Source organism: Mustela putorius, unplaced genomic scaffold (assembly GCF_011764305.1).
Source record: "Mustela putorius furo isolate JIRA1106 unplaced genomic scaffold, ASM1176430v1.1 tig00003899_pilon_pilon_pilon, whole genome shotgun sequence".
NCBI lineage: Eukaryota > Metazoa > Chordata > Mammalia > Carnivora > Mustelidae > Mustela > Mustela putorius.
In genome coordinates, this window is record NW_025422048.1 from 20,520,794 (window position 1) to 20,535,712 (window position 14,919).

Sequence of the window (14,919 nt, forward strand, 5' to 3'; positions counted from 1 at the left end):
GTTCATAGACTTCTGTTTTCAAAGCATAGAATGTAGATTGAAATTTATAATTTTTTCATTTTTAATTCTTTATCTGTGTGTTTCAGTTTTCTCAGAAAAAAGCATTCTTAAGCACAAATATTTTAAATGGGGTTATTTAGAGGAATAATATTTCTTTTCTTTGAGATTATTCTGCCTGTTAAACTTTGCCTATATTGCACTACTGTCACAACTTCTGAAATGAGATAGGCTGAGTTCATAATTGTAAATTCAAAATTTTCTTTTAATTAAATTGGAAAGGCTTTTTATATACTAGTTTGGCAGGTGGAGTCTTTAAAATGGTCTTTGATTATTGTAGTCATTAACATTTGGTGAGTACTAAAGTGCTCATAATTAATGTGTGATTCAAAAAACAATATTTTGTAAATGTGTGATTTACATTGTTTTTATCATTAAAATAAGGTTAAGTTAGTGCAGCAAACTGAATTGAATGATGTAAGGACTTTGGAGCCTTATTTTCCTCATTACTGATATTAATTGGTAATAAAAAGTACCAAGTTCTGTTATCCATTGCTTTATATACCTTATCTTGCTTTGATTTATTTTTATTGTTTAAAATTTTTGTTGTCATTATGTGCCTTCAATTTTATATTCTTACTTCTACTCCAAACTCTTTTTAAAAAATTACTGTGGCATGTTAGTCACTATACAGTAACTTTTAACTAGATGTAATGGTACTATGGTATGCGGAAGCCTAATAAAAGTATTTTAAGGAAACAGTGCTGGTGGAGTTCAAATTTTAACTCCCTCAGTATTTTAGCTATTTTTGAGAAATAAATAATATTGACCATCACAGTAAACGTATTTTTGAAAGTGTTTTTAAAATTAAATACTGTTGTGTCATTTTACAGGAATTTATACAGTATCGAGTTTATTTAAAAACAAAAACAAAAACAAAAAACCAACCAACCACCTGTGTGCTTACTGCAGTATTTTCACTCTTCCACAGGACTTTGACTCTTGGTTTGACACTAAAAATTGTCTTGGTGATCAAAAACTTGTGGAAAGACTTCACGCAGTAAGTAATAGGCAAGAAAATTTAGTAATTAAATATATATTCCAAGCTAGAAAACAAACTGCCATAGAATCTGAACTTGTAGGTTTACCTCCTGGCTCAGTCTCACTGTGTCTCCCTCACAGTCATTCTGACAGCCTCTTTGGGAAATAAACTCTGCTCTCTTTTTAGCCTGTCTAGGAAAGAGCCTTTTTGCTTTAGCTCTTCTGCATGGATAATGTGGTCCTCTCCAGTAGAGGCTGTTCATATTCCCATACCCCACAGGTGCTTAAGATGGCATCTGTATTTTCCTAGTTCCCCAGTGCCACTTGTAAGCCACTAGTTCTTCACCATCATGTATAGAACTTTAAGGTGAAGTTATCTTGCAGATCCCCCTTCCACCCTCTTCTCTGTCATCCACTCTTCTCCAGGTGACCCCTCACATTCATTAAATACCAGTTTTCAATTCTTTGATAACAACTTCTTGTCTCCTTTATTTAGCTCTTTCACGCATGTTACTCCCTTCTGTACTTATTCTATTACCTTACAGAGACCTCCAGTCCTTGGATCCCTGCTTTTTCTCATCCATCACCTTATTTCAGACTTTACTTTTTAAGTAATCTCTATACTAAACATAGGGCTTGAACTCACAACCCCAAGATCAAGAGTTGCAGACTCCACCAACTGAGGGAGTCAGGTGCTCCTGTTGTTATTTTGTTATTTTCTTCTCTATTAGACAATGAGTCCATTTTCTATCCCTGGAACCATGCTTTTGCCAATACTCCCAAACTTTCTTGTCCATCTGCCATTTCTTCCTGGAAGCCCGAAACCAGAATACTGCAATGTCTTTGTCAATCTGGGTTAGGATTCTGCTTCTACCACTTACTAGCAAAGTGACTTGTTCTGTACTGGGGCTGTTCAACACTGATAAAGAAAGATACACAATTGTACATGTTGGAACAACTCCAGTTTCATGTTCTATAACATAAGGTGGTGTTTGATGATGTCAGCAATCCTTGAACATGGCCTTCTACAGCATTCTTTCCCATTTCCAGTAACAGCTGCTTCAGACCTTTCCCAATCACTCCAAGGCTTCTATCCCAGATACTCTCTGCTCCCCCTCCATTTTCAGTAAATTACATCATTATTTTCTCAAAGAAAAAGAAAAAGGAAAAGTTACTAGGTAGGAACTCCTTCAAGGATATCCCCCTTCCAAGGATATATGCCTCTGTGTTACCTTCTTTCCGAAGGGAAGAGGTATTTTCTTTGGTCACTAGCTAAGTCTTCCGACATGAACTCTGGATCTCATTTCTCCCTGTTTCCTTATGGGACCTTTCCCCATAATTTATCCATTTTACTGACTGATTTTTCTAGCTTTCACTCTATATTGACTCTTTGTACTAAAATGTAAACATGCTCAAGTATGTGCTGTGTTATAATCCAAACCCATACCCATACACACGCACACTCATGCATGTACAAAATAGTACTCTCTTCACACTGTGTGTCTCTAGCTGTGATTCTGGTGTCTTCCCTTGATAGCTAAGCTTGAAGAAGTGGTTTATTTTCTCCATCTCCACTACCTAATCTCCTATTTACTCTTGCCTCATTGACCACTGGCTTCTATCCATCCTACACAACTGAAACTTATCTTGGAAGGTCTTTAATCATTTTCTAGTTGCTGAATTCAGGGTATACTTTTTGCTAGGTATTTTGGCTTCTCTGCACTGGTTAGCACTTCTAACCACTCCTGCATGAAACCCTTTCCTACCTGGTTTCTGGTAGGAATTAGATTCTCTTCTTGGATTTTCTCTTACCTTTTTGGCCACTCATATTATTCCTCTTTATGGGCTTTTCTTTCTCAGTCTGCCCCTGAAAGGTTAGTGTTTTGTAGGGCTTTGTCCTTGACTTTCTTTTTCATATGTGCTCTCCCTGGAGATCCACTCCTATGGTTACAGCTACCACCTATCTACTTATAACTCCCAAATTTATCTTTCCATTATTTCTTGCCTAGTTCCTGTATATCCTACTGCCTTCTAAGTCTTTCTCTCTAAATGTCTCACAGGCAGTTTAACTCATAAGGAATCTCTCTTGGACAATTTTAGGAGGCTCAAACCAGAGATCAGAAGTTGTCTTTCACTCTTTCCTTTTCCTTACCTCCCATAGATCTCTAATAGTAGTGGCTACTGTTTACTAACGTCTACTGTGGTTAAGCTCTACACAAATACTACTATAAATTTTCATGGCAGCTTTGGAAATAGGTATCATTATCCTCATTTTAAAATGCTTGTGGGGCGCCTGGGTGGCTCAGTGGATTAAGCCGCTGCCTTCGGCTCAGGTCATGATCTCAGGATCCTGGGATTGAGTCCCGCATCGGGCTCTCTGCTCAGCAGGGAGCCTGCTTCCCTCTCTCTCTCTCTCTGGCTGCCTCTCTGTCTACTTGTGATTTCTCTCTGTCAAATAAATAAATCTTAAAAAAAAAATAAAATGCTTGTAATAGACATATACCATAATTTTTTCTAATGAATGGATTAGGAAACAGACTCAGAAAAGTTAAGGAACTTGTCCATGCTTACAATGGCTAACCAGGGACTGAACTGTTTGTAGAATCGGTTTGATCTGATTTGAATTTGACTTCTACCACTTACTAGCAAAATGACTTCAGTTAAATTAATAAAATTGAAGGGTGCCTGGGTGGCTCAGTCATTTGGGCATTTGGCTCTTGGTTTCAGCTCAGGTCATGATCTCAGGGTTGTGAGACTGAGCCCCACTTTGGGCTCCTCACTGAATGCAGAGTCTGCTTGAGATTCTCTACCTCTTCCTCTGCCCCTTCCCTTGCTTGTGCTCTCTCTTTCTCCCTCTAAAATAAATAAATAAAATCTTAAAAAAAATAATCACATTTCCCTTAAAGATTTATTGTAAGGATTTAGTACTCTGGATTGTAAAGATCATAGTGCACCGTCTGCCACACTGCACATACTCTACCGGTGATGGTAGCTCTATTATTTTCCTGTGATAGAATTTGTCTCGCAGGTATATACTGATTATTTCATCTTTTTTCTCTAGTCATCCATATCTTCCTTAATACTGAACCATTATCTCTTAAATCATATGTTTAACTATTTTGAAATGGCCTGCATTTTTATCTCACTTCTAGAGACTCTCTGATCCGTACTCTGACTTAGATTTCCTCTAAGATTCAAAAATATTATTGTTTCACTTAGTGTAATACCTTCTGGGTCCATTCATGTCGTTACAAATGGCAAGATCTCATCCTTTTTATGGCTGAGTAACATTCCATTGTGTGTGTGTGTGTGTGTGTGTGTATGTAATGTGTGTATATATAATATATATTCATACACACATATATACACATGTATACATACATATACATGTGTGTATGTATGAATATATGTATACACACGTATATATAGAGAGACCATATCTTCTTTATCTATTTATCTGTCAATGGATACTTAGGTGTTGCTTCTGTATCTTGGTTATTATAAATAATGCTACAATAAACATAGGGGTGCATATATGTTTTCAAATTAGTGGTTTCTTTTTCTATGGGTAAATACCCAGGAGTGGAATTACTGGATCACATGGTATTTCTATTTTTATTTTTTTGAGGAACCTCCACACTGTTTTCCACAGTATCTGCACCAATTTTTTTTCCAACAGTGTATGAGGGTTTCTTTTCTCCACATCCTTGCCAGCTCTTAATATTTCTTGTTTTTTTGATACTAGCCATTCTGATAGATGTAAGGTGATATCTCATTGCAATTTTGATTTGCCTTTCCCTGATTATGAGTGATGTTGAGCATCTTTTCTTCATGTGTCTGTTGGTCATCTGGATGTCTTTTCTGGAAAAATTTCTGTTACCATCAAAATTATTTCTATACAGAGGGGCACCTGGGTGGCTCAGTGGGTTAAAGCCTCTGCCTTCAGCTCAGGTCATGATCCCAGGGTCCTGGGATTGAGCCCCATGTTGGGCTCTCTGCTTTGCAGGGAGCCTGCTTCCTCCTCTCTCTCTCTCTGCCTGCCTCTCTGCCTACTTGTGATCTCTGTCAAATAAATAAATAAAATCTTAAAAAAAATATTTCTATACAGAATAAAGAAGCAAATGTTGTATGGCAGTAACCTTTTTTTTTTAAAAAAAAGATGCTTTCATGCTTATTCAATAGTTAATTATCTTGTTGTCTTACATTTTAATGTATTTTGTGCCATCAAATTATGAATATCTAATTTAGGGCCCCTGTTCTGATTTTTTAATGGGCCATTTGTTCTTTTTTATTGAGAAAATTGGCAACTGGTATTGATAGTGTTTTTCAGGTTATGCACTGGGAAGTAAATTTTGCATTAGGGTGCTGTGGTTTAAATATTAAATATCTTACAAACTTTTATAAAAACTATCACTTTTTTAGGTTTTAAAACCATTTTTGTTACGTCGTATAAAAACTGATGTAGAGAAGAGCCTGCCTCCTAAAAAGGAAATAAAGATTTACTTGGGACTGAGTAAAATGCAACGAGAATGGTAAGCTATTTTATTTCCAAGGAATTCATTTATGTGTAAAGATTTATTAAAATCTAGCTTTGTAGCTTTCTCCAAAGCTAAATTTAAAAGAAATTTTAGTTGTGCCTTTAGATCAAAATTTACATTTTCTATTTGAATAACAAGTTAAGTAGTTCAAATATTTTGATAAAAAATTGGTATTCACCAAAAACATTCATTTTATTTAGCCTTTGGGAAGGAGCATGGGCTTTGAGTCTATAGAACTGTAATTTGTTTTTTTAAAGTAATTTTTAATTTAAATTTAATTAATTAAATGTTATTGGTTTCAGAGGTAGAGGTCAGTGATTAATCAGTCTTATACAATACCCAGTTCTCATTATATCACATGCCCTCGTTAATTATAAGACCTGTATTTGAATCACATACTTTGCCCCTTTGTAGCTATTTAGCTTGGGTAAATTATATAACTTCAGTTTCCCTTCTATAAAATGGGGATAATAGTACTTAGTTTGTCGAGTCAGTGTTAGGGTTAAAGAGGCTAATGTCACTTGCGCATTTTTTTGGTATTGCTTTTTCCATCAGTGTAAGTAGTAATAACCATAATAATAAACATCAGTAAGATGGATGAGAGTAGTGATTGTAGATATTATAAAAATAGATGCTGAATTGGTTTGATAAATACAGGCAAAGCAGGAAAATGACAAGAGAAGATACAAAGAACCCTAAATTAGACATGCTTATGTAATAATGCTGCTAAAAGAAGCAAAATGTTGTGGGGCACCTGGGTGACTCAGTTGGTTAGGCATCTGACTCTTGATCTCAGCTCAGGTCTTGATTTCAGAGTCATGAGTTCAAGTACTGTGTTGGGCATGGAGCCTACTTAAAAAAAAAGAAGAAAAATGTTGCTGATATAAACAAAATTAGATCACTTATAATATGTAATGACTTCTCTACTATTGAAACCAGTATAGGATGGTGGTGAAGAGTATATTTCTCTAAATTCAGATATAAGATCAAACTCTGACTTTTTCCCTTTCTGTGGCCCTGAGTAGGTTTTTTTTTTTCCTTCTCTTACTACTGCCTGAATTTCCATTCATAAAGTAGGAGTGATTCTAGTACATACCTGGGAGTTGTTGTGAAGATTTAACAAGATGATTTATATAAAGCCCTTCACATGGTACCTGGCACTTTCATTCAATACAAGTTGGCAGTTATTATAATTAAATATTAATCACTGTTCAGGTGGATACATAGGTCTATTTTTACCTGGGTAAAGGTCAACAAAAGAGAATGAAAAATGTTTATGGATCAGAAAAAAATGCCTTATAAAAATTAGGTGTAAGAAATTGTGATTGTTTTTAGTTCAAACAAGTAAAAGTTGGATGCCAACTTTCAGCAAATATTTATTTATTGAATAATTAATTATCAGATATGGTTATCTGAATAGTTAATCAGTTGATAGCAATTTGTAGCAATGACTAAAGCAGGAAGAAACAGGTTTGTAGGCAACATACAAGTTAAAATGTTCAAGAGTTTCTTAGTTTTGCTGATCAGATTTAGTCTCAAAGTTGAATTTGTTGTTTATCCTAGATAGGACTCTATGCTGATCACCAAAAGCATGTTGCTTGATGTCGCTGAACTTTTTTTAGATTGCTGTAACTTTTAGTATTACAATATTACAAACAGTGCTGTGATGAACATTATTCCACTTATATTGCTATCTACAAAGGACAAAGTTGCAGATGTAGAATATTCACATTTTAAAACTTTTTATCTATCTTGTCAAATTGCCCTTCAGAAAGAGTGTACTAACATATCCATGTCAGTTTATAAGATCTTCCTATTTCACCACATGTTCACCAAAACTATTTTTTACTTTTTCTTTTCAAATTTTTATTTAAATTCCTATTGGTTAATATATAGTATAATATTGGTTTCAGCAGTAGAATTTAGTGATTCATCAACTACATATAATAAATGATTAATTATAGTTAAAAATTTTAGGTATACAAAAATCCTGATGAAAGATATTGATGTGTTAAACTCTGCTGGCAAGATGGACAAGATGCGACTCTTAAACATTCTGATGCAGCTTCGGAAGTGTTGTAACCATCCTTATTTGTTCGATGGTGCTGAACCTGGTCCACCTTATACCACTGATGAGCACATTGTCAGCAACAGTGGTAAAATGGTAGTTCTTGATAAACTGTTGGCCAAACTCAAAGAACAGGGTGAGTTACAAATCTATACATTAACATGAAATGACTTTTTATATTAGTGCCTTGTGTATGAATAACATTTTCCATATCATCATTCATTGATTCATTCACTCCTTCAGCAAATATTGAGTACTTACTATCTGCTAGGAATCGTCTTGGCCTTGGACAAACTCACAGTGTAGTGAGGAGGAACAGTTGTAGTTCATTGTGATAAGTGCCATATGTTGAGAAACTGAGAGTTGGGGAAATCTTCAAAAAAGCGACATTTGTAGTGAGCCTGGGAGAATGTCTAGGAGTAAATCACGGGAAGAATGAGAGGGAAGCATTTCACAGGACAATGAAACAGAAGCATGAAAAAAGGGAATGCAGAGTTTACAGTATTTGGGGTAGAGTGGCAGTTGATGAATCTGGAAAGCTGGATGGAGCCAGATTATGAAAGGCCTTTTCAACATGCTTTAAAGTGTGGACTGTTTAGAAGGTGGGGAGGAAGGTTTGTTATAGAAGATTTTGCTGTGTCAGCTGACACAATCAGACTTGTATGTTTGGAGGAGAACCTTTGAAGCAGTACAGGACTTCTACTGAGGATGAGAGTTGAGAAACAGGAGACTAGTTGGGAGACTATTGCAGTAGTCTAGTAAAAGGTTGTGTGTCCTGATCACATCCTCAGGACAGAGAAAAGGCAGACTTTAAATCATCTCAGTACGTGTGGAAGGTTTTGAAATCCTTAAACATGCATAACTCAGCAATGTATAATTCTGTATAGCTTTCCTCGAAGGTGTATGTGTATGTGTTTCATGAAGTGTTCATGTACTATATATTTATATTACATGTGACGTTTGCTTATGTGTTTGTAATTTTCAAATTAGTTTTTATACAAGTTGAATAACTTGCTTTTTTGGGGGAAATGTTTTAGGTTCAAGGGTTCTCATTTTTAGCCAGATGACTCGCTTGCTGGACATTTTGGAGGATTATTGTATGTGGCGTGGTTATGAGTATTGTCGACTGGATGGACAAACCCCACATGAAGAAAGAGAGGTGAGGAAAAGAAAATAAAACTTCAAAAATCAGAGTTAAGTTAAGCCATGTTTCTCATCATTACATAGTTTTGAACTTTGGCCTTTTAATAAAAGAGCTAGGTGTGTTGAATTTCTCCCTAACACCTCTCTGTCTCTCTCAGATCTTCAGTTTGGCTTGCATTATACTGACTATTTACAAAGCATCCTTTTCAAGGTCTTCAAAGACATCCTTATCTAAATGATACTATACCATTACACCCTTAACTCTTCTAACTACTGCTATCTCTGACCTTCTGGTTACTGTTTCTCATTCTACTATGTAATCTCTGATTCTTCCATTTTCTTTTCTTGATTTGCTTCCTACAGTAGACCCTCGCCATTTGTGGAGTTTAACAGTTGAGATTTTTCCAGTTTATGAGCAACCATAAAGACTCATGAAACAATAATTTGTAAAGGAAATAATCTCAGTGTTAGATTTTTGTAAAACCGAAATTGGACAACATAGGTATAGGTGCTTATCATGCATTTGTATCTTGGAATACCAAAAGGCTGGTGTATAGGACTGAGTTACTTAGCCAGTGAGGAATCCTAGCTAGCACCCAGTGTCTTTCTCAAATTTGGGAGTTCTTACAGATCTTTAGATTATCCCTCACGAATGTCACGGGTCTAATGTTAAATACTTTTTTGGGGGGAGGGCTTTGCTAATTTAGCTTCACTTTTCTGTGGTCCTTCAAGGCTCTGTCTTTGGTCTCTCTTTTAAGTCTATCCTCATGCTCTGGGCAAATATTGTGATTTCCTGGTATAGTGGAAAATGCATTGAACTTGGTTTCAGAAGACCTAAATTTCAGTACCAGCTCTACCACTTTGTAGTATATGCAAGCTATTTAATTCTCTGAGCCTTAGTATCTTTATTATCAGGGTAATATTAATACCTAGGCTTCTTTTTTGACAATATTGTGAGGATTGTTGGGTATAATAGATATGAATGCAGTTTTAATTTTTTTTATTTTTAAAAATTTTTAAAAAGATTTTATTTATTTATTTGACAGAGATCACAAGTAGACAGAGAGGCAGGCAGAGAGAGGAAGGGAAGCAGGCTCCCTGCTGAGCAGAGAGCCTGATGCGGGGCTCGATCCTAGAACCCTGGGATCATGACCTGAGCTGAAGGCAGAGGCTTAACCCACTGAGCCACCCAGGTGCTCCTGAATGCAGTTTTTTTTTTTTTAAAGATTTTATTTATTTATTTGAGAGAGAGACTGAGAGAGAACATGAGCGAGGAGAAGGTCAGAGGGAGAAGCAGACTCCCCATGGAGCTGGGAGTCCGATGTGGGACTCGATCCCCGGACTCCAGGATCATGACCTGAGCCGAAGGCAGTCGTCCAACCAACTGAGCCACCCAGGTGCCCCGCTGAATGCAGTTTTTAAACTGTAGTTTAGAATATACTGCATGTCATGAAATTGCACACAGGCCTTTTACCTCTCAGCTTTAGGGCCCCATTTCAGGCTGCAGACTTAGTCCATGTCCCTGTCCTTCTCTAACTTCAGTGAGCACTCTGTCCCTTATGTGCTTCCTTATTGAAGCTTGGTTATAGTATAGGATAAGGTCCATAGCAGGCATACAGGCACTTTTCATACTAAGGGTTTCCCTGCTACCCATTTTGGGGAAATTTTTTTTTTAAGATTTTATTTATTTATTTGACAGAGAGAGAGACACACACACACAGCAAGAGAGGGAACACAAGTAGGTGGAGTGGGAGAGGGAGAAGCAGTCTTCCTGCTGAGCATGAAGCCTGATGCGGGGCTTGATCCCAGGATCCTGGGATCATGACCTGAGCCCAAGGCAGATGCTTAACAACTGAGCCACCCAGGTGCCCTAGGGAAATATTTTTGATAACGTTTACAAATAGGGGGTGTTTCAAAGTTTACACTGGTTCCTGCTCTATAGTAGTTCACTTTTTCTAAAATCGTAACTTGAAGCTTGATTGGCTTTTGCTAATTTATTCTTCAGAATGGGTTTCTCCAAATCCACATTAAGCACAAGCCATACAGTGGTATTCAAAATGACCCTTTTTCCTGGAATGAAGATGTTACTAAGGCAGAAAAGTAGGTGCTTTCTGACCTCAAATAGCCAATTTACATTTCTGACTGATCTCCCTGCTTATGAGCAATGTGGACTTCACCAAATTATACCCAAAATTTTCTGGTTTCTTAAAATTTCAAATAATTTCTCCCTTCAGAGATATTGAATTACATATGTTAACTTTAGGTACAGCAAAGTCAGAGCTGTTATTTTATTTTCTTTCTTTTGTTCATTCTTCCTTTTTTTTTTTTGAAATGCCCCACTTTTCCATTATACTTTTGTCCACATAGTCATTTTGTCTATTTTCCTATTAAGAAGGGGAAGCCACATTTGATTCCTTAATCTAATTATTTGCCAGCAATTCCTTTTCAGTAGTTCTCAGATTTGCCCTTTCTTCATTGCTACAGCTAAATTCAGCTGGCTGAGTCTCTCGTCATCCTCTGACTCAGTTCCTATAACCTTTACTTAATTGGCTTCCTCACTTTTATAGAGAAAGGATCTAACATTTGTCAAGCAATGACTCTAAGCTAGGCAATGTATAGTTCCAATTGAATTCTCCTAGCAGCTCAGTAAAGTATAATTTACTAGTATTTTTTTCTACTTGAAACTGTCTCAGAGAGGTTAAAAGCTTGCTTAGAAACACATATATAATAAATGGTAATGATTAACACCAGGTTTTTGCTATTTCCTCTACACCAAATTGCCTCTCACTACACCATGCTGCTTTCTGTACTGTGCCCTCTACATGCTATATGGACTGTGGCAGTGTCACCTTCTCTGCTGCAACTTTCGACCATGCCATTCCATTCATTAAAAATTTGACTTCCTGTATTTTCTGATCATAAAAGTAACATATGATTACTGAAGGAAATTTGCAAAATAAAAGTATTTCTGGCCAATCTATTTTTGTATATATAATTTATATAAGTAAGCTGATATTATATTATATATACTATATGTAAAGTTTGGTAACATTTTTACTCGGCATTATGTTGTTCTTTCCTATACCAATAATAAAATTCATTGTAAAAATAATTTAAATATATTACATCCAGTGGACATACTATAAATAATTTGTCTCCCAATTGTTGATCATTTAGGTTGTTTCCAATTTTTCACTATTATAAATAATGGTAAAGTGAAAGTCCTTATACATAAATCTTTGTGCACATTTCTGATTATTTCCTTAGGATAAATTCCTAGAAGTGGAATTACTGGGTCAAAGGGTATGAACATTTTTAAGACTCTTGATGCATATTGCCAAATTGCTTTCCAGAAAGGTTGTACCAATTTCCATTCCCTGCAGCAATGTATGAGAGTGCCCGTCTCACCGCCCCCTCGTCAACATTGAGTATTATAATTTTTTAATCTTCAAAAAATGGTATTATGTTTTAATTTACATTTATTTGATTACTAGTGAGATTGAACATTATTTTTGTATTTATTAGCCATTCGTATTTGTTCTTCTGTGAATTGTCTGTTCTTTTTTTCCTATTTTTTTGTTCATTCTTTTATTGGGGTCTTAGTGTTTCTTTCTAATTAATTTGTATGAGCTCTTTATATAGTAAGGATATTAACATCCCATTAATTTTAAGACTCTTTACTAAATTTCCCTGGATTACCTTATTGAATTTCTTCATTACTTTCCTGTTTGCCTCTTGTCATCATATGGAAATAAATCCGCTTAACCTCCCCTTTATCCAGTTCTCTCATTCACATTTCTGAACATTTTTCTTTCTCGGTTGGTCTTCCAAACTATACCTTCTTTGTTAATACTTTGTAAACTAATGGGAATGAAGTTGAGTTAGCTGACATTTTATCTTCTAGATATTTTTCAGCTCTCCCTCAAAATATTTTCACTGTTGTTGCTTTAAATAATTTAAATGATTTATTGCTTGCCTAGTTAAATTTGTCTATGCGATTGTTCTCAGTTTGTCTCTATTGATGTAAGCTTCTAAATATTAGGAACTTTATGTAATATAATTTCTACAGCAAGTCACACAGTATAGTATATAGATATATGCTTAAGTTTTTGAGATGGAAGAATAGCATAAAGTGGGCTTTAGAACATGTATGTTAAAAATATTTTTTTCTTAAGGACTCTGTTAATATAATTTTATTTTTCTTTGTTTTCTTCCATTTCCTGTATCAATTTAAAAAAGGAAGCAATAGAGGCCTTTAATGTTCCTAATAGTAGCAAATTCATCTTTATGCTGAGTACCAGAGCTGGAGGTCTTGGAATTAACTTGGCAAGTGCTGATGTGGTTATATTATATGATTCAGACTGGAATCCACAGGTTGATCTACAGGCTATGGTTAGTAATCTTTAATGATGTCAGAAATTTATTTTAGCTGGGAATACTACTGTTATTTATGAGGCTCAGATGTAACTTATGATCAAAGGGCAATATTTGGGAGATTTTCTAGATGTTAAAATAGATTATCTTGGAAAACAAAGATACTGTGCTATTAAAAAACAAAAAAGGAAACTAAAGCAAATGCACACACCCCAAATCCAGATACAGCATTTGTGTGTCTATTTTGGCATTTATCATGAAACAAAAATGTTTTTTCCTATTCCTGAATATTGAAGAGGACATACACATATGCCTTAATGAAAAGGGTGACCTGTTGATATTAATTCTTCTGGATAACTAGATATATTAAAATCCTCAGCACTAAAATTGGGAGAGGTATTTCAACTTTTGTAATAAAACACTTTGGATGAGGAAATAAAAAGATAACAAAGGAATATATTCCAGGAAAGCATTTGATACCTAAGGACACCATTGGAAAATATCCTATCCTTTTTTTAAAGACAGTTGAAGAAACTATTTCTTTTACCTGTCGTCATGCTGTCATTTATTGAAGTAGAGCTACAACTTCTGCCAGTGTGACTCATATTTTGAGATGAAGAAAAGTAATTTCAGAAGTACAAAGATGCAAAATAGCTATGCACTCAAAATCTCAATAATTAATGGGATAAATTACTATTTTTGGAAGCAATTAAAGTCATATGTTAGTGAGGCATAGTTTTAGAAGTCCTTCCTTTTAAAAAATTATACATATATATTTATATTTATATTTTTTGGTGCTGAAACCTGGGAGGAAACTACCCACCTTCCCCTTTTTTTGGTAACAGAATTAAAAACATTGACCATCAGGACATTTTAATTTTTTATTTTTTTTTAAAGATTTTATTTATTTATTTGTCAGAGACAGAGGGAGAGAGAGCGAGCAAGCACAGGCAGACAGAGAAGCAGGCAGAGGCAGAGGGAGAAGCAGGCTCCCTGCCGAGCAAGGAGCCCGATATGGGACTTGATCCCAGGACCCTGGGATCATGACCTGAGCCAAAGGCAGCTGCTTAACCAACTGAGCCACCCAGGCGTCCCTAATTTTTTAATTTTTTTTAAAGATTTATTTGTATTTGTAGAGAGAGAGTGCCCACATGTGTGCACATGCAGGAGTGGAGTGAGGGGCAGAGGGAGAGAATCTTCAAGCAGACTCCCTACTGAGCACGGAGCCTGATGTGGGGCTCAGTTTTATGACCCATGAGATCATGACCTGAGTGGACACCAAGAGTTGGACGCTTAGCTGACTGAACCACCCAGGCATCCCAGGACATTTTTAAATCAAAATGATTTTTTATCATTATTTCAGCATGGTACTAAGCTACCTGTTTAATATGACTCAATAGAAGTAAGTCCCGGTAAGATACAGGGTTACTAAACTGGAAAACTTGTTGATAGCACTTCATTTCATTGAAATTGTATTGAAATTGAAATTGAATTAGTATATCTTTCATGATTTACTGATTTGAGTTTGAAAATTTAAATTTGTGTAGAGGTGTTACATTCTCATTTAGTGTGCCTTGTTGAAATTGTTACTGAGCTCTAGTGTTTTTATATTTAGTTCAAAGGCTGTTTTGAATCTTTCTTCTTTGCTTTGTTTTTCTCACCTGTCCTCCTCCCTTCTCCTATTTGCTCTAGCAGCTTCTGTGTTTTAAAAACACTCCCCCTAGCATTTTTTGTATTATCAGAACTTGCCATCTGTCA

The 14,919-nt window shown here is 35.6% G+C and overlaps 1 protein-coding gene across 7 annotated transcripts in view; it reads left to right on the forward strand.

Moving 5' to 3' along the window:
* Positions 1–14,919, forward strand: part of SMARCA1 (SWI/SNF related, matrix associated, actin dependent regulator of chromatin, subfamily a, member 1) — a 73,569-nt gene that overhangs the window by 17,491 nt on the left and 41,159 nt on the right. For 5 of the 7 annotated variants that reach the window (XM_013050014.2, XM_004780527.3, XM_004780528.3 and 2 more), the window contains exons 9-14: positions 989–1,057; positions 5,461–5,570; positions 7,554–7,780; positions 8,682–8,803; positions 12,055–12,090; positions 13,027–13,179. In XM_013050014.2, the coding sequence (XP_012905468.1) occupies positions 989–1,057; positions 5,461–5,570; positions 7,554–7,780; positions 8,682–8,803; positions 12,055–12,090; positions 13,027–13,179 (717 nt within the window). The remainder of the gene's footprint in view (positions 1–988; positions 1,058–5,460; positions 5,571–7,553; positions 7,781–8,681; positions 8,804–12,054; positions 12,091–13,026; positions 13,180–14,919) is intronic. The other 2 variants (XM_013050013.2, XM_004780525.3) reach the window with 1 other exon arrangement.